Here is a 22,460-nt window from a genome sequence, read left to right on the forward strand (position 1 = left end):
CCCCCCCCTGTCCAGCAACAATTATAGAGTCCGTAGTGCTGAGGAGCACCTGTCAATCTTAAATACTATATGGCTGGCCCAGATGCTCTCCAACTTTGGAATGACATCTCCGAGATTTTTCAAATCCTATGCCCTTTCCCTCCACCCTGTACAGTAACGGAGAATTTGTAACCCTTCTTCGCCACGACTGTCTCTACAATACTCTGCCACCACCTACTACTACTACCATCTCTGCATACTTCCCCGTAAATACAAACCCTTCTTTTTATCAATTTCAGGCCATCAAGTCCGTGCTGGGATTGAATTTCTCATACTATTTCCTTATGAGATATCGTTTTTATTTTTAAACCAATTTAACTTACACCCTCGTCGAGCATCCACTGACTAAGTCGCCTTACCGAGCCCTGGGCCTGGATACTACCTACGTACTACCATTCCCACCCCCACTCAGACGCTGGCCTCTTAAGCTCCAGTTTCCCCAAGTCCCCTGGTACGCATAATGCCTACTGGTAGATCAACTGTGAGCTCTTCCCTACTACTTGAGACCCTGACAAGGACCAATCTTTTTTGTTGGTTGTGGTGGTAGTGGTTCTTTCTCCAACTCGTTGCTTTTGCTCTTGGTCGCCGTCTACATTGTTTCTTTCGATCCGTCCCCTCTAGTAATAACTAACACACCATGTCGCAGGGATCTAGTCGTGAAGAGTAAGTACTGACTTTTCCAACTATACCCCGAAAATTGAGCTAGAGGTGCAAGAACTGCTTGGTTACTCGCATCTTCGCTTCTATTGGTGGTGTTAGTGCTAAATGTGACAATAGTGACACGCAGTCTTTGACTGCCAGTGTAACGGATTACCCCATGGAATATGGAAGACGATACCACAAATATCATGAGGGCTGTATGTGCAGGCCTCTTTGACACTCTCGGAGCCAGCCTCGTCTCTGACTGAATTTCTTTTATCCCCCCAGCATATTTATATCCCAACGACGAGCAAGAGCTAGACCGTATGGACATGCAACACCACATGCTCAAATTGGTCAACCGCGGGCGGCTGCTCTTCGCTTCTCCCCAAAGCCCAAAGAAGATCCTAGATGTTGGCACCGGCTCTGGTATATGGCCTATAGAACTAGGTAAGCGAAAAAAAGGAATCCCCTTTCCCCCCATCCCTTCCAGCTCATCCTACCGGACAGTTTCTCATCGTGTCTTTATCACATGCAGCGTCTGAATTCCCAGCAGCCGAGATTATAGGGACCGATCTTTCGCCTGTACAACCGAACGAAGTCCCCGAGAACGTCCATTTCCTAGTCGATGATGTTACAGAGGACGAATGGCTATGGGGCCCCAACCACTTCGACGTCATCCATGCCGGTCATCTTTCAGGTGCCTTGCCATCATATAAAGATTTGTTACGGAAAGTCTTCAAGCATCTCAAACCTGGTGGCAGTGTTCAGTGCGACGAGTTTGACCCGAAGCCGAAATGCGATGACGGAACCATGCCAGAAGAGGATCCCGATAAATTCAGCGAATATGCCCTTCAAGACCTTATGGATCTACACCATCGTGCCGGCCAGGCCTCAGACCCGCCCCGGCAGTTTCGAGTGGCCCATCGATTGGCACGCTGGATGAGAGAAGTGGGATTCGAGGACGTTCAGGAACGGGTTCAAAAAGTACCCGTGAACCCTTGGTCTACCGACTCTCATCTGAGAACGATTGGTTCGTGGAACGAGACAAACCTGCTGGAAGCCGCAGCTGGTTGGTCTTACAAGCCACTCACGATTCTTGGCTGGTCGAAGCCCGAGATCGAAGTCTTCCTGGTCGATGTTCGAAAATCCATCCAAAACCGTGATGTCCACGCTTATTTGGACTATTATGTGGTAACAGGAAGAAAACCACGTTCTGCTTAGTGAGGGAGCCCTTGAAGGGTTTCACCACGAAGTTTACGGCTTTGAAAGAAAAGCATCACACAACAGATAACGTTCCTGTTGGATTATCGTTCCTTAGCGTCCATACCTGCCTTTTGGCCTTCACTTTATATTTTCCTTTTCATCATCATCGGGTTTGTCCTCATCTTTATACTTTACGTTTTCCTTGTGTGTTGGCGAGCATTGGCATAAGATACCATCGACTACAGAGAAACATCATATATGCATAGAAGGCGTGCAGGGGCCTCCTTTCTTTTCCTACACTCTACTTTGCTTTCTCTTCTTGCACATAGTATATGAATTAACCCACATGTGCTGTCAGATCATGCATGATTCTACTTGGTTTGGCCTACAAAGAATAGAACAGGCCAGTGATTTAGACATTTAGTATACAAGCATAAACCAGAAACACGAGCAATCAGCCTCACGACAATATTCCTCTCATCCAGCTATCTCACCCAAACAAACAAACATAAAAGAAAAGAAAATTCAGGAAATCTCTACTACCTGTAAACCAAACCACTGCACGAACCTCCCAAATCACCAACTAGCCTAGTAACTACTTAAGCCCAAAAGCACGGTTCCCCCAATTCGGGGCAGCCCGCTTACTCAGCACCCATCCAAACCTTCCAAGCTCGATCCATCCAATCCCGCCTTTGCTAATCAACCACATCCGACAGGCCCAGACATCGCGAATTGCTTCAATTCCCTCCACCGCCGTCGCATGCGCCCCGCTACCTCATGTCTCTCGGCAGACATGCCTACAGGCATGCACCATCATCGAATAACCTCCTCGATCACGTCTGGATCAGCGAGGACTTCCTAGCCTCCGCGTTCCGACGTTTCGCTAACGGCCAACGACGCTACGAGAGCCGCGTCCCGGGTCCATTGGAGGCTCGGCGACGACTCGCTAAGAGGAGGAATACTGCCCTCGCTGGCATTGCGGGGACAGGGCCTTTGGATGATATTGCGTGTTTGTTTGGGCGCAATGGGAGGGAGCATATGAAATGGACGACCACGACGGAGGGGAGGAAGGCGAAGGGTGAGTGATCGAAGCTGTTGGCTTTACGTTGGTGGAGGATTCTAACGGTGGTGATTGTGTTTGTAGGCTCGCACTTTTATCAAATGAGTACCCCGTCGCCGTCACCGCCGCCGCCGCCGCCTCCGATACCGACACCGTCTGTGCCAGTGTATAATGAGGGTGGTAATATGGTTGGTGATGAGTTTGAGTTTGGGAGGCCGGATATGCCGCCGGAGGGGTCAGATGAGGTGTCGCGCGATCAATATGTCAGGAGACGGTTGAGGGAGTGTCATACCGTTGAGTCTGTTAAGAGGGTTATTCGGCAACTGGATGTTGATCTTTTGCGAGAGCCGGGGTATAGTCGGTTTATATTCGATCACTTGTTGTCGTGCTCGAGGAGGGGGGAGGTGGCTGTTGATGAGCTGGTGTCGTTTCTGGATGATCCGCAGCTTAATATCCGCGGAGCGAGGAATTATTTGACGGCGGTCGAGTACATCGCTTCGCGTGGAATAAGGCAGGGGAAGCGGCACCCGCTATTCGACAATTCCGTTCAGGCTCTGGAGCTTGGGCTTGTTCCGCCTGAGGAGCTCTGCGCTGTTATAGAAGCTGTTGCGAAAGCAGTACCCGCGAAGGGTGAGAAGAAGAGACAGTCCCCGGATACGGTCACGGCAATGTACCGGGCGATGTGGGATGCAATTGGACGGTGTGATATCTATGGGCACGGTGATCTCGACGAGGGGATTATTGACGCGTGGCTTGGCGCTTTATGGGAGAGGGATGTCTGCGAGGACTTGCCCTTGGCGAAGAGCATGCTCGTTGCTGCTCAGAGACTTGAGTCGGCAACTTGCTCGTGGGCTACGTTGTTTATCACGCGCTGGCTGGAACTTCCCAGAAAGCTGCGAGCTGGCGCTGGTGAAGTCTACGCGAGTGACATACTGAGCAGTTTCAAGCCGGATCTTGCAACAGCTGCTGTCATATCGACAACCGAATTTCTGGCGTTGAACAAGAAAGGCCTGCTTAGCCGGTGGCACGACTGCTTGTTGCAGGCTCAAGAGATCCCGCAACTTGTTTCATCGAAAGCATGGCTTGATGTTCGATCGCAGCGCGATGTAACACAGCCAAATATCCCGCTGCAACATCAGATCATCTTACGCATATGGGCTTTACGCACTCTCAGCAAAGGCCTTTCCGACGGGCCTCTATGGAGGAAGAATGTACGAGCCACTGATGTGCCCATAAGACGCCTCTTCGGCCTCTACGAGTCCGTCAGGAAGACTGAGTCCCGCGAAGACTTGCTAAGCAGCCTAATGAAAGGCATCCATGACCTTGGGCTACCAGCCAACGGCCTCCTCATACTAGCTGTCGACCTGAAAGCCCGCAACTCCCTCACCAAATCGACCCGACGCACCCTAACCAACATGGAGACATCCGCATCCAACGCCTCCTTCGCCAACATCTTCGCCAGCCTCGACGCCTACAACGCAACCACCCCCCACTTCTTCTCCAAATTCGAGAAAATGACCCGCCAAATCGACATCACCTCCCCAGACTTCATCTCTCACGGCCTCGACCTCGCCCGAACCGGCGACTCCCGCAGCGTATGGACACTCATCCGCCTCCTCCGCTCCCACACCCCTCTCAAAATCGCCCTTTCCAAATCCTGGATCCCCATCCCCGATCCCTCAGAAAAAGCTCTCGTGCGCTACTACCCCGAGCCCAGGACCAGCGACTGTCCAGACCCGCACGCCGCTTTAGAGATGATCCACCTTCTGGCAGTGTCACTCGCGTGCTCGAGGCGCTTGAGCCCTCGCCGTGCCTACAGTCTCGTGCATTGGCTGTATGTCTTCCTGGTGAAGCATAATGCGCCTGTTAAACCGGCGATTGCACGTGCTTTGTATTATGCGGGCGTTGAACGCTTTCGGCGTGAGGGGTTACGTGTTTCGCTAACGCAGTATGCGTATATCTATGATGTTGTGGAGGAGGTCGAGGGTGCGGATGTCGTTGAGGCGCTTATGGAGCCGCCGAGGATGGGACATCGGTTTTCTGGGGAGGAAGAAGAAGGGGGGAGTTGTTCTGAGTACGAAGAGGTGCGATGAGGTGTTTTTCAGATACCTAGCCTGGTCTGATACACCAGGATTGTATACTACTAGTATAGATTATAGCGACTGAAGAGGAAATATCATTGCCTCCGGCGTATCAACTACAGCTCTAAGCAAGTATAATTTCTTGAATCGTTCTCAATTCCAACAATCATAATGGCAATTATTCATGCGTGGGCCCATATTTAAAATAAGATAAAGCGAGCCCGACAAAACCAGTAGTAGTAAATAAGAACCTTTCTTTGCTCTAGTCGTTACAACAACAATAACAACACATCCTTTAAATATCCACCTCCATCAAGTTAGGATCACCCGACGCCTCCTCAACAGAGATATACTTCCGCATATCCTCCTTGCTGATGATCTTCTGGTTCAAATAAGCCGTAGTACCCTTAGGGAAGCGGTAATTGCGCTCCTTCTCGCCACGCTCATTAGGCTTGATGTAGTTGCGCAGCAACTGCGTAGGCTTGTCCTTCTCAATGACACAAACATCGACATTGCTACCGGATCCCAGATCGTTGAAGATACCAGCCTTGATGGCTTCCGCACACAGGGCAATCGCACCCTCACGGTCGAGATTCGGCTTCCATGTCGACTCGAACACGGACATCGCGGCCAGGGAACCAGATCCCATGGTCACGTAGGGAAGCTTGTCGGTGGATCCGTGGGCGTGGACGGTGAAAAGACCAATGCCGGTGGGGTCGACACCCGCCACGACTAGGTAGGCGCCGATGTGGCCTTGGTATCGGAATAGGTGCTGCTTCAGCATCGTCATGCAGGTGATTACGCGTGGGGGCCGGCCCGTCGAAAGTGAGTGCAGTTCGATGTTCGAGCTGATCAACGCCGTCGTGAACTCGGTGTCCGCGGCCGTTCCGGCTCCCGCGCACCAGATCTTGGGCGCGATGTAGTGTAGTTTCTCGCAGTTCTGGAGGTGTGGGGATACGTGTGTTAGTTGTGTGTTGGATTGGAGTTGTTGTGAGTGCCCGGGGAGGAGGGAGAACGGGTGTTTACCTTGTCTGCTACTATCGGGCCGCTGGTGGCTCTGGTATCTGCTGCAATCTGTGGTTATGCCAGATGTGGTGAGTTCGTGATCGTCGACTTGGGTACTAGGGAGCTTGTTGGTTTGCTCCGGAGGTACATACCACAACGCCATTGTCGTATATACATCCCACGATGGTGGTACCGGTACTGGTGGCCTTGGGGAGAGGAACTCCCTTCGCGTGGAGCGCCGCGTTACGGTTGTAGTTGGAGAAATCGAAGCCTGTCATGGTGACGGCGTGGAGAGGTGTTGTACTGTGAGAGGGGCGAGGAACAGCAGGAGCTGGGAGAATTGAAGCTCAGTTGAGATGAAGAGAAGCTGAGGATTGACGAAGAAAGATGAGATACCGGCACAGATGACGGGGGAAGAGCAGGAAGCTATAGCAGGACGGCGAGAGATGGCGGAGGAGGAGCTGCGAGTTGATGGAGTGACGAAGCTCCGGGCGCCTGATCGCGGCGGCCTCAGGCACGCCACGGATTAGCTAATGGGCGAGCAATTCCGCTGTTTTTGTCCGGCTGGGAATCTGGCGCCGAACTCCCATCTCCATTCTTGTTGCGTTGCTCCTGCATTATCGGCAGTCATTGACTGTGCTGTTGTTTCTCTTTTCCTTAGGGTCATTGTGAACCCCGTCTCTTTCATCCCACTTCCTTCCCTCGAGGGGAGGTGGTCAAGATTTTTGCGCGCACCTGGAAGCTCTTCAATCGGAGTCCTCAAGCACTCCAGCGTCGCTCCTTTTCACCTTCGCCGCAAAGTCCACCTTCTCCCCATGCTCCAAAGTCTCGGTTATCTCTAGGCGACCGTCCTCGTTCAATTTCGGCCGATTTCGACAGACTCAGAATGGCTTTCAGCTTTGGAGCTTCCAACCCCGCTGGGGGTGCCGCTGAGTTGGGCCCCGAGCTTCCCGATGTTTTTGCAGATGTATGTCGCAATGGCGCTGAGGGTTTGAATCGATTTTGAGCTGACATGATGGACAATCAATGTAGGAAGTCGGGTTTAAAGGCGTGTCCAGCGATAGCAACGTTCGATTACTGAATACTCCCTGGCCCGAAGATTCCCTTCCTAGCCCTACGAGCTCCCTTCTCGCTGTCGCAGCAACAAAAGGCGTTGTTGTCGGTGCTGGGCCAGACGCCCTTTATATCGCCTCCTCTAACGACATAAGAACCGCTATTTCCGCACCCACAGGAGATGAGAAGGTCAAGACCAAGCCCTTCCAGCCGCGCGCAACAATTCCTCTCCCCGCTCGGCCCACGCATATCACTTTTGCCTCAGGCGATAGCGCCCTAGTACTGGCGACAGAGAATGGTACACAGCTCTCGGTGTTTGAGACGGCAAGTCTCTTGCAAGGGAATGCGCAACCGGCTTTGTCTATCCCGACGAATGGAGCCACCTTTCGCTTCCTTGCCCCCAATCCCGCACAGTCGGACGACTCGCACTCATCCCTTGTTGCGCTTGTCACAACCGGGGGCGATCTCCTCATAGCCGATCTGAAAGCCGGAAACCTGCTCTCGGGTCCCAATGGCCAGGTGTTGAAATCGGGTGTCAGCACAGTTTGCTGGAGTAACAAGGGCAAGCAGCTCGTCGCAGGGCTGGCGGATGGCACTGGATTCCAAATGGCTCCAGATGGTGCTCAGAAGGATATTATTCCGCGTCCTCCTGATCTGGAGGATAACCATCACGGTGCGTACCACGTTCGTGTCTTTAAAGTTTCCCCAAATTCTAACCTGTACAGTGTCCTCTATCGCCTGGCTTGAGAATGACGTCTTCTTGATGGTCTACACATCGAATGCTGTGGAGGATGATATGGGCCAGACACCATCTTCCCCTTACTATATCATCACCAGAAGGAAGAATGCGCCTTTCTTGATCCAGAAATTGCCGGAATTGTGTATGCCATTTGGCTTCAAGCGCGCCCCTGCCTACCAGTTCCTCGCGCGTCTCCGAGACTACAAACCTCATTTGAAGGATGTCCTTGTTGTATCGTCCACCGCTTCGACCGACGTATGCTTGATCACGAGAGCGGATCAACCACTGGCTAGTGATGATGCCGCCAAGGCCACCACAGGGCTCTTTGTTACGACCGAAGTGAACGATGACACCAAGAGAGCTTCCCTCCCGCTAAAAGACTCTACGGAAGAAACCTCTGTGATCGGTTTAGGCTTTGATCTATCGAGCACTGAGAATGTTGTGGCTCCGATCGCTGGCGAGGATATTGCTGAGAGTTCAACGCCGTTGCCGAACCTGCTACTCCTCAACAACGAGGGTATCCTGTCCTCTTGGTGGTTCGTCTACAACGAGTCAGTCCGTCAAAAACTCCCTTACCACGGTCTGGCGTCAGAGGCTCAACAGCAGCAGCCAGCACCGCCAGCACAGTCAGTACAACCTCAGCCCCCTGCGCAGCCTGCGTTCGGACAATCAGCTTTCGGCAGCCCATCTCCGCTAGGAGCATCCCCTTTTGGCAAACCGTCAGCTGCACCGGCATTTGGTAGTACTTCCACTGTGGGTGCCAGCCAGCAGGCGCCGGCCTTCGGAAAGACATCGTTTGGCGCACCTTCTTTCGGCACCCCATCACAGCCGGGGGCCTCCTTTGGCGCTCCTAGTGCCTTGGGAACTGCATCACCCCAGTTCGGTAAGTCCGGCTTCGGCGCACTGGGCGGCGGGTCAGGTTTTGGACAACCGTCAACACCGGGTAAGAGTCTGTTTGGAGCCTCGACTACTAGTACAGGAGGAGGATTTGGCTCCTTCGCAAACTCTTCTGGAGGAGGGTTTGCTGGCTTTGCGGCGTCAAAAACCACCACCGAATCACCCTTCGCAAAAATGTCTGGAGAAAGCGCGTTTGCGAAATCGTCTGTGCCGTCGCCGTTTGGTGCTAAGACCGAAACTGACACTGCGTTCCCTCCCCCAACCTCGGGCGAGACAAAGAGCGCTTTTGGACAAAGCTCTAGTGGCTTCGTGTTAGGATCTACGTTCAAGGGCGACGGTACTGCGGTCAACGATGGGCCTAAGCCAGATAAGCCTTCAGGCCTATTCTCATTTGGCGAATCCATGGACGACATGGTATCCAGCAGTAACAAGACTAGTCCACCAACCGAGTCAATGGATGATATGGACGACGAACCTGCGCCTCCGCAGATGCCTGAGTCCAAAGAGCCTGAATCTAAGGGACCTGCGCCATCTATTTTCGGAGCACCCTCCAAGACCGAGACCGCTGCACCGACCTCCCTTTTCGGCTCCAAGCCGCAGCCTCCTAATCCTTTTGGTCAGCAGCCGGCCAATCCTTTCGGCCAGCCCCAGGCTACCACCAAGTCTCCATTCTCGTTGTTCGGCAATGCTTCACCTGCTAAGCCCACATCAAGCCCGCTGGCTACCCCCTCCGAGAAGACTACAGCTGCTACACCACCCTCAGCTGCTGCTACACCACCCTCAGCTAAGACGCCTTCTGAAGACGCCCATCGCACTCCCCTTGCCTCCAGTATCCAGACCCCTCTCCCCCCTGATCCCACCAGCAAGGCTTCGTACGGGCCGGGCGATACTTCGGCATCGTCCAATGTGTCTAAGAGTTCCGTTGATGACGCTCCTCTTCCTCCCGACTTCACTGTCAAGGCGAAACCTGCCGCGGCAGATGTCGGAGGAGAGCCACCTTTACCCCCGGATTTCGCGAAGAAGCTTCCTGAAGAGGAAGACGAAGAAGAAGAAGTGGATGAGGCTGAAGCTGAAGAGGCGCCGTTGCCTCCGGATCCAGCTACGTGGAAGCCACCAGCATCGCAGGAAGAGCCTGGTGTAGTACCTGACGAATCCGATGCCGATGAGTCTGGAAGAGAGGAGAGTGAGGAAGGCGAGGAAGAAGCGGAAGAGGAAGAAGAGGAAGGCGACGAGTCTGATTTTGGAGATAGCGGTGAAGAAGTCTCCCGAGATATCAGCGAACCAGAGTCGCCAGAGGCGAGTCCAGAGGCCACTCCCGACGGTGCCTTCAAGTTCGGGACTAAGGGTGGCTTGTTCTCGCAAGCTGCTAAACCTGCACCCTCTCAGCCCCCGGCACAGCGGTCCTTGTTTGGGGAGATTGGAAAGTTCCCGACATTCCAAACTCGGGAGCCTCCAAGGTCGCCCAGTCCCGTACGGAGTGGTCTTCAGAAGAACCGGTTCAAGATCGGGGGCCAGAAGCCCAATACTGCACAGGCTCCAGGAAGCACTCTTGCTGCACGCAAGGCTTCCCTCACCGAGGCCGTCAAGCGTGAGAATCTCCTGAAACCGCAGGTTGTTCAGAAGGAGAAGTCTCCCGTGGACCTCAAGGCCAAGCAAATGGAAGAGGAAGCTCAGGCTCTTTCGGACGATGATGAGGATGAGAGGCTGCGTGCGGATCTCGCCCGACCTCTGGAGCCTGTTCCGACGCTGGATCCTTTCCTGCCTCACCAGGATTATGCCGGAGAGACCAGCAAGCCTGGTATTCCTGGCCAGATCGAGCGACTATACCGGGACATCAACTCCATGGTTGACACACTGGGCATCAATGCTCGGTCACTGGCCTCGTTTGTTTTGTACCAGAAGCAATCGCAAAGTGGTGATTGGGTCGAGCTATTGAACAAGGAACACCCAGCTGCTATCCTTGACGAGAAGCTACTGCTCTGCGATATTGAGAAACTGGACGATGCTGTTGTCATGCTTGCCGGCTCTCTTGAACAGCAGCGGGTGCAAGGGGTCGAGGACAAGCTGAAGGCCTGCCAAGAGCTCCTGAGCAAGGATATTCTGACGCTTCGGGGCCAGTGCGCGAGCATCCGGAAGACTCTGGATGCCCACACCGATGCAGCAGCTATCGTCTCTGCGCCTCTTTCAGCAGAGCAGGCGAACCTGCAGCAAGACCTCCGCACTGCCTCGACTGACATCCAGGCCAAGCTGGCGGATCTCGAGTCGGCAGTGTCCCTCCTTCGCGCCAAGATAGCCGACGCTCCTCGTCCCGATGGCACTGGCTCCCGGCAAGCTATGAGGCGACCGACCGTGGAAGCTGTGACGTCTACGATTGCTACGATGACCAACATGGCCGAAAGCAAGCGCAGCGACATTGACGTCCTGGAGATGCAGCTGAAGAAACTAGGCATCGACGCCTCGGCCCCGGCAGCAGCCAGCCGGGAAGGCTCACCCTTCACAACCCCGCGAAAGGGCATGGGACGATTCCCAACCACCCCCGGATCCGACGGACCCAACAGCGCATACCATACCCCGGACTCGGCTACACGAGGCTTCCGATCCAGCATCAACGGCTCAGCGCGGGCTAGTCGACTTCGTGAAGTGGAAGGAGTCGGAGAGCTCGTCACCCGGGAGGAGAGTGCGCAGTGGAAGACGAAGCGGCAACGCCGGCACCATATTGTGGGCAGTCTGAAGAAGGCAATTGGAGAGAAGAAGTCCAAGGTGCGCGGAGTGGACGATCTGTAGGATTAGCTGCTTTTCTATTACTATTCTGTTTTTCCCTTGACTATGAGTTCTTGAACCATGAAAAAACAGCGGGTCCGGCCATTGGATGTTGGTAGCGTTATTATGTACATAGATCCGATTCATCCTTAAACTAATGAGTGATGTTCACTGCCATTGCATACTTGCCCACATTACTGTATAGTTCGTATTCATGCCTAAGGCACCAGATCAATCAACCAACCACTGACATCATGCGGCAGTGACGTTACCCCATCTCGTCTTTCTTTGTTTCTTATCATTTTAAACTTTCTTGCCCCGAGCTCAAGCTTACCTACTACTTGCTTACTATAAACCCCCTCTTCTCCAGCACCACAGCACCACAACCCCCAAACTACTCCCTCTATCATCTGCTTACCTGAACCTACAACAAGTAATACCAAGTCCAAATAAATAAACGAAAGAAACATGTCCGGCGTCACCGAATTCATCTTCTTCCACCTCAACCCCGCCATCAAACCCGAAGACCCCACCAACAACGAAGCCGGCGCTTCGCTCCTAGAGCTCTTCAAAAACACCAAACACCAGAACGGATACCTAGGGTCCTCTTGGGGCCGCTCAATCGAAGATGAGAATGTGGTTGTTTGGGTGATTGGTGCGTTTTAATCCCCCCCCCCAATCCTATCCTTCAAGGCACAATAAAGCTTCCATACCCTTTTCCTCTCTCTATATATTTTCCTACCTATAGCAACCTACCCTAACCCAACCCAACTAACATGAAATGGAATAGACTGGAAAGACGCCCAAACCTCCCCAACCCTTACTCCCTCCCTAACACCCTACCTCGCCCCATCCACCCCACTCACAACCTTCTACGCGACCCTCTCCCCTCCCCCTCCCGCACACAAGACCCACGATCTATCCGCCTCGCCCGTAACCGAGATCTTCACGCCGTGGTTCCCGACCTCCATGTCTGCGGACGAGACGAAGAAACTGCATGAGAGCCTCGTGGCGTTCCGGACCGAGCTGGTGGAGAATCTCGAGGAAGGGAAACGGCCTCGAGGGTTGGTCATGGGGCAGGTGGAACGGCCTGGGACGCGGAAGCATGGGGATAGTGCGAGCGGGGAGGCGTTTGGGATGGTGGTGTTGGCGGGGTGGGAGAGCGTGGAGGCGCATATGAAGATTAAGGGGACGGAGGCGTTTGGGAGGGGGATCGGGCCGATTAGGGAGTGGATGTTGAAGGGGGATGGGGGGGATGTGGAGAAGGGGGAGGGAGGGTTTGGGATTATGAGGCATGTGAGGTTTCAGAAGGCGGAGTGATTTTAATGGGTCATATATAGGGTGTATGGGTTGTGTATGTGTAATGTAGTGTAGAGGTTGGGGACGGGGTTATGGGAAAGGTAATATTAGTTGGACAGCGCTTTTCCAAATAAATACAGTACACACAAAAGAAATTGAGGGTAATAAAGAAGCAAAACGCGCAGACCCCCGAAAGAAACAAAAGAATATAGAGACGAAAACCCAAACCAAACCATCAGAGCCACCGGGATAAGAACGGACGACGACTTTTGGGAGTTGTCGCAAAGCAAAAAGACAGCAAGCAAACCGATTCGTCGGTGGGAACAGAAACAGAATGAATTTACTTAGCCTAGATCCGATGCTTCTCGCTTTCTGTGGGATCGTTAGAATTGGTCACTTGTCATATATGGGGTGAGATGCAATGGAGGGATACTAACCAAGTCTCGAGTAGAGCATGTAGAGCGCCATCTGGTTGCACTCCTGGGTACCGGTGATCGTGACCAGACGCTCGTTGCTGTTCTCCTGGGGTTCGTTGATCTTGATAACACTGCCACTCAGGTGCCGGATCTCGTTGATCTTGGCTCCTCCCTTTCCGATGATGGCGCCAACCATGTCGTTGGGGATGTAGATCTGCTGAGTCAGTGGCTGGCCGGGCATGACACCGCCGACGGGAGCGGCAGGCGTCGGCCCACCACGAGCCTGTGCGGCGGCCGCCTGAGGCGCACCATAGGGCGCGGGCTGGTGGGGACCAGCGCCGGCATACGGGGTGTGGGGAGTAGCGCCGTAGGGCATCGAGGGCTGGGCTACAGGAGTTTGCGCGGCGGGGCCCTGGAGGTAGGGAACACCATATCCGCCGGCTGCGCCGCGGTTGGGGTGAGGGTGGTGACGCTTGAAGGTGTCGGGATGGCCGTACTGTCCACCAGCGGGCTGAGGCACGTACGGCACAACCTGCATGCCGCCGGGCACAGCGCCAGCCGGACCGCCGCTGCGAGTGGCATAGGCCGAGGCGGCGGGGCCACCGAAGCGTTCTGTCAGCTGCTCGACGAGAGTCACGGCAACGTAGTAAGTAGCGATGTGCACTGCGTCAGCAACACCGAGGATAACAAGGGACCGTTCAGTGGACAGGGGAAGGCAGGCATCAGAAGCGTTGAGACGTGCACCAGAGGCGTCCTGGATCTCTCGAATACGGCTCCCACCCTTGCCAATGATCGAGCCAATGAGAATATGGGGAATCAACAAACGCAAGGGGTATGTCTTGGATTGGGCAGTAGAAGGGGCATCAAGGGGCTCGTTGTTCAAGGTACGAATGATAAGACCGAAGGCCTAGCATCCGGGTTAGCAGACATAAAAAGAAACCGAACTGTATCGTGTTCAAACTCACCTTCGCAGCAGCATCCTGGGGGCCGCTAACGGTCAAGATACGCTCGACGGCACCACGGGAGTAATCGCTGACGGTGCACTTGGCGCCGGACAGACGACGGATCTGGGATACGTTCTCCCCACCCTTACCGATGACGGTGGCAGCCTCCTGGCTGGAGATTACAGCCCGGATGTGAATCCAGCTAGACTCATCCTGGGGACGGTGTTGCTCGGATTGGGCACCGGTCGACTCGGCGTGAGAGGCCGTCGACTGGATGGGTTGTGTCTCCTGAGCGCCCTTGGAGTTAGGAGCATCGGGGACCACGGTGTCGCCCTGGCCATCAGCAGTCGCAGCCGGCGCATCCGTCTTCACATCGGCATACGCCTCGGACTCATCGCCCTTTACTACTTTGTCCAACGCAGGACGCTTGGCTTCCGGCTGGTCATTAGGACCGGAGGGAGAGGAAGGGTCCTCCAAGGGACGCTTGGTCGATTGCAACGCAGACGGAGAGGCAGACATGATGATTTGCTTGCCTAAACTGTGCGTGTATTTCTGTGCTTGCTTCACTTACGCAGGACGTGTCCAAGTGAGATTTCACTTCTTTTCAGAACAGCTCTTCTTTTCTTTTCACTGCAGCTTTATTTGATCGACTATGTACACCAGGAGTTCCCAATAAAACTTGCTGGTGCTGGCGATCGGATGGAGAGGGAATTCTGGTGCTTGGAAGGATGTGGGAAGATTGGTGAACTCGTGCACAGTGCGGGAAGTAATGCTGTGAAAGGAGAGCCGACGAGGAAAGTGTGAAAAGGTCTGGGGTTGCCACGAGGCCTTGGAGGTTGGACTTGGAGCGAGAAAGCTTCAGAGTGAACCAGTGCAAGGTAGAGGGAAGAAGGAAAAATGGAAACCAATCGGGTCGGGCACGAGGGCAGGAGAGATTGGGTGCTGGACGGTGGACGAAGATGTGCTCAGGGTCCGAATGGGTTGGAAGGCGGAGGGAAGCGTGAAGGGAGAGGAGTAAAAAGAAAACGAGAAGTAAAACGAGGCCTTTTTAGCAGTATCCGACGCCCAAACTATCCTTTTTCTTGCCTTTGGAAGACGCGACGTGGGTCGAGAGACGTTGAGGACGGGCGGGTCTTCTACACGATCACCCCAAGTACGCTGAAATAGCAGACGTGGGAGAGACGAGAGGTCGATGAGACGACAGCGACAGGTTAAAAATAGAGGTGGCGAGTAAACGCGCGATGATCAAAAGGGGGATAAGAGGGGAAGTGGATGGGTGAAGGAAGTCGAGCTTGTCGCGGTGAAGGACGAAGAGGGAGAAGCGACGTTAAGGTTGAGTTGAGGTTCAGTCGCGCATCCTGGCTCTTTCCGCGCTATCCCCTTTCCGGAACATCCCTCACGTGTTCCCGGCCTGCAAAACACCTGCCAATCCCTCATTCGTCTATACAAATCCCCTCGTTTAGTTGGCTTGTGAGACAACTGGATGCATAGCGAGGACTAAAATTAGAGGTGCATTCATTTAATTTACTCAAACCAATTTGCAATGGATGTGTCACAGGAAACCGTCGAAAAAGTCCAGCGTTTCGCAGAGAAGCGTCAACGCGCCGAGGACTTCTACCAGAACCAAGAAATCAGTCCAGCAGTTCTACAGGCGTACAATAGAAAATTGGACGAGACTCTAAAAGAACTTCAAGATCAAGTCAAACGCCAAGAAGATGACCTGCGTAGGGTATGTACCCACCCCTGGAGAACTCTCCCCTGTATACATCCCAAACATGTAACCCAACATCTAACACATCGCCCAGCTGCGCGAGGTCAACTCCTTCGATCTCTCCAAAATAGGCACAGATACTTGGTCGCGCGTAGCCCAAGTACAGAGAGCCAAGAGAGCCTACGACTCGCTTCTGAAATCAGAGACCGAGTTCCCAGCCTCAGGCTCCCCCTTACCTTCTTTGTTAGCACTCGAAGAGACATCGCGTCTTGTCAAAGAAACCAAGGTGTCTGTCTCCATGACGGCAGAAAATCTCTCATCCAACCATCAGCGTTTGAAATCAGAGGAGGCGAATCTCCGAGACGCTCAAGTGATCCGGGATGGTCTGCGAAAGCGGATCCAGACCATAAGCAGCGAGAAGACGACCAAGGAGAAGAAGACCGCTTCCCAGCTAGCGCGTGAACTAGCGGCGCAAGAAGAAGAAAAGCAGAAAGAGCTTGACCAATCAACAGAGGAGATGAAGACTGCCCTCTATAACTTTGTGGACGAAACCCTCGCGTCCATGCTTGCTGCCGAAGCCCTCGGCGGCCCCACGGTGGGTGACGCCGCCCAGGTCTCGGATGCGACCTTGCAACTAGGCTATACGAGCCATGGAAAACCGAAGAAGCCTAAAAATCCAGAGGCAGCGAATCCGGATGCTGGACAGCGCCGAATCGACGAGATTCTCCCGCGCCAGTCTGGGCAAGGGGATAATCAACCAGCTAATCGCCGAGAGGCTGCAGCTTTGGAGATGCGCAATCTACTTGATGCTTTGTTGGAGGCAGGATCCTCCTATATCGATCTGCCCCGAGAATCGGCCGCCTCGCGGTTTTTGGTTAGAGCTAAAGTCGCCCAGTTTCATCCTCGTGATGCGCGACGGTTGAGACTGATTGATTTTGGACGCTCATTAGACGATTGAATGATTGCATGATGAGTCACCGTATGTTACATAGCTTATTAGAGTATAATGAAAAGAAGGAAGGCTGTATATATTCTGTCAAAAAGAAGCCAAGCGCCTAATACAGTCATCATGCCAGCATTTGATATCCCCATTAGCATAACGCCTATACATGCATTAAGGAATCAACGCCCGTAAGTGCCACTGCATATACCATAAAATTCATCACAAAGCCGAAATTTTCGGCACTCCGATAGCCATTAGATGGGCATCATCCCTATTCGACTAGTTGAGGGTTTCGCTTTGGTCGCTTTCCGAGGGGCAGAGGAGCGGTTGTCAGCACGATCACCGGATTTTCTGCGGGCTCCCGTCGATTTTGCCCTGGACCTAGGGGCGGCATTTTGACGGCGAGGGCGTTTGGTTGTTTGACGCTTCCGAGCCCGGGGTCTACTTAACTTTCCAGGGCCCTCATCCTCCTCGTCAGAGTCGAGGTCAGCGGTGTGCTGGGTAGAGAAATAGCGACTAGACAAAGTCTCGTCCACGTTGAAGGTAGAAGGATGATCAGTAAAGATTCCGCCATCGCTGAACTCGTCCTCGGTGCTGGTAAGGTTAATAACGTTGTGGTGGTTGGGATCCGGAACCACCCCATCAGCGTCATCTTGCTCTTTCTTCAACTCTGCATAACGGCGCTGCGTGTCGCGCACGAGCTTCAGGATCTGGCCTCCGTATCGGTTCACCTTATCCCGATCGATACCAGGAATTGTGGCAAGTTCCGCCATATCTGAACATGAGTTAGTTCTGCTCATACTTATCATGAAAGGGTTCTCACCTTTGGGGAAGACGATGACCATCTCGCGCAGGACGCTGTCAGTAAACGGTTGGTTGCGGAGGCCTTTCTGCATGACCAGCTGTTTGGCTATTAGAGACTTATATGGAACCATCGATATGAACGTTCACTTACATCCTGGCAATAGTTCTTGGCATAGACCATGAAATCCTCCGCAACCGCTTTGTGTAGAGGGTCCAACTGCTCAAATCGGCGATCTTGGGTGATTGGCGGCCCAGGAGTACGCCTCTTCTCTTGTGCTGGCTTGCCGGCGATTCGGATTCTTTCGAACCCATCACTGTCTGCGTCATCATCCGTGGTGTCGCCTGCACCTCCTTGGTAACGGAACCGAGACAGGCGGCGTTGGTTTGCCGCCTGTACAGGGGACGAGACGTTTGTAGATTGCGGTTGATACTCTTTGTTGCCGCCATCAGCTCGTGATCCCATAGTGGACTTCTTGGCCTTTCCATTCGGCGAGACTCGCACGTCAAGCTTCAGTTTGCACCGCCCACTCTCGAAGTCAGCGGCACGCCGTCCCACCTTGATATATTGAATGGCAAATTTACTACCGTTGACAACATTCTCTTCAACAAGAGCTCCCTCGCCCAAAAGTCTATGGAACAACCGTTCTGCTTCACCCAGCTCTAGGTCCGAACCGTCGCCATAGCCAGGGGCCTGCCGGTGTTGTGGAGACCTGAATCTCTTCACACTTCCCCGGAAGATGTTCACACAGTACGACAAGGTAACCTTGTCTTCGATGCTTTGGAAGTGCCGAACAACCTTGATTGCAGAGGCAGCGTACTGTGAAAAGTCATGGAGCTCGAAGACAGAGTCGGACTTGCAATTATCACATGAGGCATTGCAGTCTTGCCGGCGGAAATATTCGTTGAAGTAGGCAAGAATTTGTACTCGCCTACAGTCGCTTCTGTTTTCACAGTATTGTACGACGTTGTGGAGCATCTGCCGCTGCCGATTCTTCTGTTGCTTGCTGCCCTCGCCCTTGTCGATCATGCTGGATATAGTACTCGAGTCCTTGTAGCAGTAATAGAGGTAGCAGCCAGACCGCTTGCCATCTCGGCCAGCCCGTCCTGTCTCCTGATAATATCCCTCCAGACTCTTGGGGATGCTGTGATGGATCACAAAACGCACATCAGGTTTGTCGATGCCCATTCCGAACGCGATCGTCGCCACTATAACGTGAGTCCTTCCAGCTTGCCAAGCCTGTTGAATTTTCGCACGTTCTCCTGAATCCATGCCGGCGTGGTAGTGTTCTGCTTTAATGCGATAGTCATCCCGGAGACCGCTCGCGACCTTTTCGCATGTCTTGCGCGACAGGCAATAGACTATGCCGGATTTGTTTGCGTAGGAGGTCTTTATAGTATCGGCTATGCTGGCCAGAACCTCCGTTCCCTTCTTTTTGATCCGTACTTCGTACGTCAAGTTTGGCCTGTTGAAACTCTGAGAGAACACTTCACAACCTTCCATCTTTAGGTTGTGGATAACATCCACTTTGACGTTCTCGGTGGCTGTCGCAGTTAGCGCCATCATTGGTACTCCGGGTAACTGATTCCTGAGTTCTCCCAGTTCTTTATAGTCAGGGCGAAAATCATGTCCCCACTGACTGACACAATGCGCCTCATCGATCACGATGCGAGCAAGCTTCCGACTGCGATTGAGCTTATCCAAGCTTTTCGTAATCGCCTGGCTTTTGTTGACCATTTCCGGGGTGATGTATAACAATTCGATATCTTCCTCCGCCGAGAAGCCTGATAGCGTACTGAGAATCCATTGCCGTTGCTCCTTCGGAGTCTCCCCGTTTAACAAGTAAGCCTTGATATTCAACTTGTTCAGATGCGAGACTTGATCCTGCATCAGACTGAGCAAGGGGGATATCACGATTGTTACTCCTCTTGTGGAGCCTGAAGTGACAACAGAGGGTAGTTGATAGCATAGAGACTTGCCTCCTCCAGTAGGCATCAGAACGAATGTGTCTTTTCCGCTCAGCGTCGCATCAATGGCCTCGAGTTGATTGAGGCGGAACCCACGAAGATGAAACCGATCTTTCAGCGCATTTCTGACGTCCTTGGACCATGGATGCTGGTTCCAGAGGGCGTTATGGCCCTGGGACTTTGGTTGTGATAGGGGAGTGCGCGAAACATTTCCGGAAGTTTCAGCAAACACCTTGCGGTTCTGAAGCCCGTGGTTGTCGGTTGCGAATGCATGATCTTCATCAAGGAACCCGGCAGCTTCCAGCATGTCTTCGTCATCTAAGTCGAATTCATCCGCTTCTTCTGCAGGTAGCGTGGGGGAGCCCATAGTTCGAGTAAAAGCATCATCGTCATCCAGTGTCGTCGGGTCATCGTAGTTAAAAGCCCTAAGACTCGAGGTCCCATTCGTGTTCTTGAAAGACAGATCTGATACCCGAGTGGATATGTCAGAACGAGAGTGGTTGTAGCCTACTGTTGACCGTGCATTCGATCGCGAGGAGGCGCCCGAAATTACTGTGTCATCCATTGCACTGATTGACAAAGACGATGGGCGCGACAAAGGGGTCGGATGGTCTGGCTTGTAACGAAGTGGGCGGGCATCCAGTGATGGAATAGACAGCAACCTAGATCGTGCTAGCAGATGTTGTATATCTGATTCAGCCCTTTGCAGCTGAGTTGTTGCTTCTCGACTTTCCACAAGTTCTGGCATATCGGACGGATCGCCGCCCTGTGTTATAACCTGCATGAGTCTTTTCTTGAGCATGTTCCTCTTCGTATCATATGTCTGATAGGTAGTCCTTTGCTGCTTGAGCAAACCAATCGCTTCGATCCTATCCGTAAGGGTCTTGTTTTCAGCGATCAAGTCAGGTGCAAGTTCTCCCTTCATTGCTCGCTCATACACTATTTCAGAATTCTTCGTAAGAGTGCTCTTCAGGGTTGCAATGGCTCCTTCAAGAGAGTCTGCTGAAAGACTCAAGAACTTGGCCACATCTTCGTTCTGAGGCTGAGAGCTGGGAGAATCGGTAGTAGAAGGCACATGAGTGACTGGACTAGGACTGATGCGGGTGTCCTTCCTAGATGGACGAACACTGGAGGGGACGATATCCATAGCATCCGACGCCCGTGGGGAAGCACGACTCTTCTTTCTCGCAGGGCTAGGAGCTGCGTGCTCATCTGAGCTATCTTGATTAGGTAGGATCGGGTAGAGTGATTCATTGGAGTTCAATGTTGGGCCGACTCCATCAGGAACCCAGTCATCGAACAGATTCTCATCTCCGTCGTCGTCATCGGAGTCAGCGATAACATGACCCAAGCGAGAACTCTGTGAAAGCGGAGGAAGGCCCGATGGATCATCAGCTCGGGGTATAGTGTCCTTCCTGGTCGTGCGAGGTGATTTTCCGGGCTGAAGACGCGTCGAGGTAGAACGGGGAGTCTTCGTAGGCTCAGCAGCCTTCAATGGCGAGCGCGATTTCAAGCCGTTCTTTCGGGGCGAAACAAGGTCTGACACATATTCGTCGCTCTTTCGCTTCTTTCCACGCTTTTCGAGAGGCTCTCTCCGGGATGCAGCGTCTTCGGTCCACAATCGTTGCGGTTCCTCGAACCCATCGAAAGTATCAGACGAAAGCGTGGTCTGATTCAAGTCGCCAGTCAAGTCAATCGTATCAATGTCGGAATCGAAGAGCGGTGAATTTGCGTTCAATGGCCGCTTCGATCCAAATGGTGTCAGGAAAGACGCCTTAGGGCTGCGCAATGGAGACCGGGGACTCTGCTTGTCTATTTGGAGTAAGTTGTTAGAAAATCCGCAAAAACGACAGGCGCGCCATTTCACTATACCTTTGATAACTCTGCCCAGGCCATTCTCTCTTCCCTTAGAGGGCGAATTGACAGACTGGCTACTTTTGAGAGGCTTCGGAGTGGGTGCGCCAGCGTCCTTTGATAGACTCAGCATCCGCGGCTTGCGTGCGGAGGCCGGAGTAAGAAGCAATCGCGCCATTTCTTCGTCCGAATCTACCTCCGCTTTTCCGTCCACATGGCCCGTGTCTGCTGGTTTGGCTTCTGGTTGTAAATCATTGATCGCGATGGTGATATCCTCTGGCTGGTGCGCTAAGGCCCCCGCTGGTGGCACCGGCGCAGTAGGTTGATTTCGGTCGGCAGTGTTATTGTGATACTCGTGCGCGGACGGAGATAAGGAGGGGTATAGCGCAGGGCCCTGCTGCAACAGCCATTTGAGGTGGGCTGCTAAATTGTTTTTAGTCATAAGGCCGTATGCTTGTGAGCATGATTTTCATTGACGAGTCGCAACATAACAATCACAAAGGGCGTCTAGACTAGCTGCCGAGCAACTAGTAGTCTATTCATTTGCTTTCAGTCCGGTTAATCCACGGCCTTGTCTGGACGCGTTCCGGCGCGTCATCACGTGGGCGGTGAGGACATAGATAATTCATGCCACTCCCAATAATGATACTCGGTATTACTTACCCTCTTCGAGGCTGAGTAGCATCGTTGGTGTCAAGGCAATGGCATGCGACGATATGCCTCACAAGATTGCCGCAATATTGCAATAGTCGCATAGTATCAGAGGACATTATACAGCATTGGCTGTTGTCAGTCTGACTTATGACGCTGAATGATCTTCTATGATAACATATTTCAATACCAGACCGTGAAAACATCATCATCGCATAACACCATAGCATATGGGCATAAGACGCACAGGCGATGCTGGAGTCATTAATTCGGTTCAATAAGCACTTATGACATATATGCTATGTGTGTATGTGCTTTATTCGGCCTCCTGTACTCCCAATTATACATGAGAGCCTGGTCACTCATAGATCATGGTATCCGTTTTACACGGTAA

At 52.9% G+C, this 22,460-nt stretch overlaps 7 protein-coding genes across 7 annotated transcripts; 4 read left to right on the top strand and 3 right to left on the bottom strand.

The window, feature by feature from the left end:
* Positions 1-118: 118 nt before the first annotated feature.
* On the top strand, positions 119-5,037 carry BO87DRAFT_404436 (class I SAM-dependent methyltransferase; the record flags this gene model as incomplete). Its single annotated transcript, XM_025625856.1, has 7 exons — positions 119-520; positions 686-702; positions 817-896; positions 967-1,128; positions 1,217-1,901; positions 2,733-2,962; positions 3,029-5,037. The coding sequence occupies exons 1-7, from the start codon at positions 500-502 to the stop codon at positions 5,035-5,037; spliced, it is 3,204 nt and encodes a 1,067-aa protein (XP_025482851.1). The 5' UTR covers positions 119-499.
* Positions 5,038-5,169: 132 nt separating this feature from the next.
* On the bottom strand, positions 5,170-6,481 carry pup1 (proteasome core particle subunit beta 2). Its single transcript, XM_025628725.1, has 3 exons — positions 6,183-6,481; positions 6,052-6,099; positions 5,170-5,965 (listed from the first exon to the last, which is right to left on the bottom strand). Exons 1-3 carry the CDS (start codon positions 6,306-6,308, stop codon positions 5,321-5,323), a joined length of 819 nt encoding a protein of 272 aa, XP_025482852.1. The 5' UTR covers positions 6,309-6,481; the 3' UTR covers positions 5,170-5,320.
* Positions 6,482-6,651: 170 nt separating this feature from the next.
* On the top strand, positions 6,652-11,651 carry BO87DRAFT_352566 (FG-nucleoporin NUP159). Its single transcript, XM_025621192.1, has 3 exons — positions 6,652-6,997; positions 7,063-7,756; positions 7,809-11,651. The coding sequence occupies exons 1-3, from the start codon at positions 6,917-6,919 to the stop codon at positions 11,501-11,503; spliced, it is 4,470 nt and encodes a 1,489-aa protein (XP_025482853.1). The 5' UTR covers positions 6,652-6,916; the 3' UTR covers positions 11,504-11,651.
* Positions 11,652-11,828: 177 nt separating this feature from the next.
* Positions 11,829-12,799, top strand: BO87DRAFT_413477 (uncharacterized protein; the record flags this gene model as incomplete). Its single annotated transcript, XM_025626573.1, has 2 exons — positions 11,829-12,134; positions 12,270-12,799. The coding sequence occupies exons 1-2, from the start codon at positions 11,948-11,950 to the stop codon at positions 12,797-12,799; spliced, it is 717 nt and encodes a 238-aa protein (XP_025482854.1). The 5' UTR covers positions 11,829-11,947.
* A 144-nt stretch (positions 12,800-12,943) lies between these two features.
* On the bottom strand, positions 12,944-14,855 carry BO87DRAFT_206113 (telomere maintenance protein PBP2). The gene is made up of 3 exons (XM_025618592.1): positions 14,160-14,855; positions 13,216-14,101; positions 12,944-13,150 (listed from the first exon to the last, which is right to left on the bottom strand). Exons 1-3 carry the CDS (start codon positions 14,655-14,657, stop codon positions 13,128-13,130), a joined length of 1,407 nt encoding a protein of 468 aa, XP_025482855.1. The 5' UTR covers positions 14,658-14,855; the 3' UTR covers positions 12,944-13,127.
* A 763-nt stretch (positions 14,856-15,618) lies between these two features.
* BO87DRAFT_352574 (uncharacterized protein) lies at positions 15,619-16,866 on the top strand. The gene is made up of 2 exons (XM_025621193.1): positions 15,619-15,867; positions 15,944-16,866. The coding sequence occupies exons 1-2, from the start codon at positions 15,682-15,684 to the stop codon at positions 16,805-16,807; spliced, it is 1,050 nt and encodes a 349-aa protein (XP_025482856.1). The 5' UTR covers positions 15,619-15,681; the 3' UTR covers positions 16,808-16,866.
* Positions 16,827-21,907, bottom strand: BO87DRAFT_456436 (RecQ family helicase MusN). The gene is made up of 4 exons (XM_025628726.1): positions 21,434-21,907; positions 17,748-21,373; positions 17,616-17,694; positions 16,827-17,567 (listed from the first exon to the last, which is right to left on the bottom strand). Exons 1-4 carry the CDS (start codon positions 21,855-21,857, stop codon positions 17,047-17,049), a joined length of 4,650 nt encoding a protein of 1,549 aa, XP_025482857.1. The 5' UTR covers positions 21,858-21,907; the 3' UTR covers positions 16,827-17,046.
* Positions 21,908-22,460: the final 553 nt, after the last annotated feature.

This window comes from Aspergillus neoniger (assembly GCF_003184625.1).
Source record: "Aspergillus neoniger CBS 115656 unplaced genomic scaffold BO87scaffold_6, whole genome shotgun sequence".
NCBI lineage: Eukaryota > Fungi > Ascomycota > Eurotiomycetes > Eurotiales > Aspergillaceae > Aspergillus > Aspergillus neoniger.

Excerpts from the sequence above, each read along its gene's own strand:
- BO87DRAFT_456436 (XM_025628726.1), bottom strand. The coding sequence starts at position 21,857 with ATGACTAAAAACAATTTAGCAGCCCACCTCAAATGGCTGTTGCAGCAG. Across the intron at positions 21,374-21,433 it reads CCTGGGCAGAGTTATCAAAG|ACAAGCAGAGTCCCCGGTCT; the intron begins GTATAGTGAAAT and ends TACTCCAAATAG. Across the intron at positions 17,568-17,615 it reads GGTCATCGTCTTCCCCAAAG|ATATGGCGGAACTTGCCACA; the intron begins GTGAGAACCCTT and ends ACTCATGTTCAG.
- pup1 (XM_025628725.1), bottom strand. The coding sequence starts at position 6,308 with ATGACAGGCTTCGATTTCTCCAACTACAACCGTAACGCGGCGCTCCAC. Across the intron at positions 6,100-6,182 it reads TATACGACAATGGCGTTGTG|ATTGCAGCAGATACCAGAGC; the intron begins GTATGTACCTCC and ends GCATAACCACAG. Across the intron at positions 5,966-6,051 it reads GCCCGATAGTAGCAGACAAG|AACTGCGAGAAACTACACTA; the intron begins GTAAACACCCGT and ends CCACACCTCCAG.
- BO87DRAFT_352566 (XM_025621192.1), top strand. The coding sequence starts at position 6,917 with ATGGCTTTCAGCTTTGGAGCTTCCAACCCCGCTGGGGGTGCCGCTGAG. Across the intron at positions 6,998-7,062 it reads TTCCCGATGTTTTTGCAGAT|GAAGTCGGGTTTAAAGGCGT; the intron begins GTATGTCGCAAT and ends CAATCAATGTAG. Across the intron at positions 7,757-7,808 it reads TCTGGAGGATAACCATCACG|TGTCCTCTATCGCCTGGCTT; the intron begins GTGCGTACCACG and ends TAACCTGTACAG.
- BO87DRAFT_206113 (XM_025618592.1), bottom strand. The coding sequence starts at position 14,657 with ATGTCTGCCTCTCCGTCTGCGTTGCAATCGACCAAGCGTCCCTTGGAG. Across the intron at positions 14,102-14,159 it reads CCCAGGATGCTGCTGCGAAG|GCCTTCGGTCTTATCATTCG; the intron begins GTGAGTTTGAAC and ends CCCGGATGCTAG. Across the intron at positions 13,151-13,215 it reads CATGCTCTACTCGAGACTTG|AAAGCGAGAAGCATCGGATC; the intron begins GTTAGTATCCCT and ends ACGATCCCACAG.
- BO87DRAFT_352574 (XM_025621193.1), top strand. The coding sequence starts at position 15,682 with ATGGATGTGTCACAGGAAACCGTCGAAAAAGTCCAGCGTTTCGCAGAG. Across the intron at positions 15,868-15,943 it reads AAGAAGATGACCTGCGTAGG|CTGCGCGAGGTCAACTCCTT; the intron begins GTATGTACCCAC and ends CACATCGCCCAG.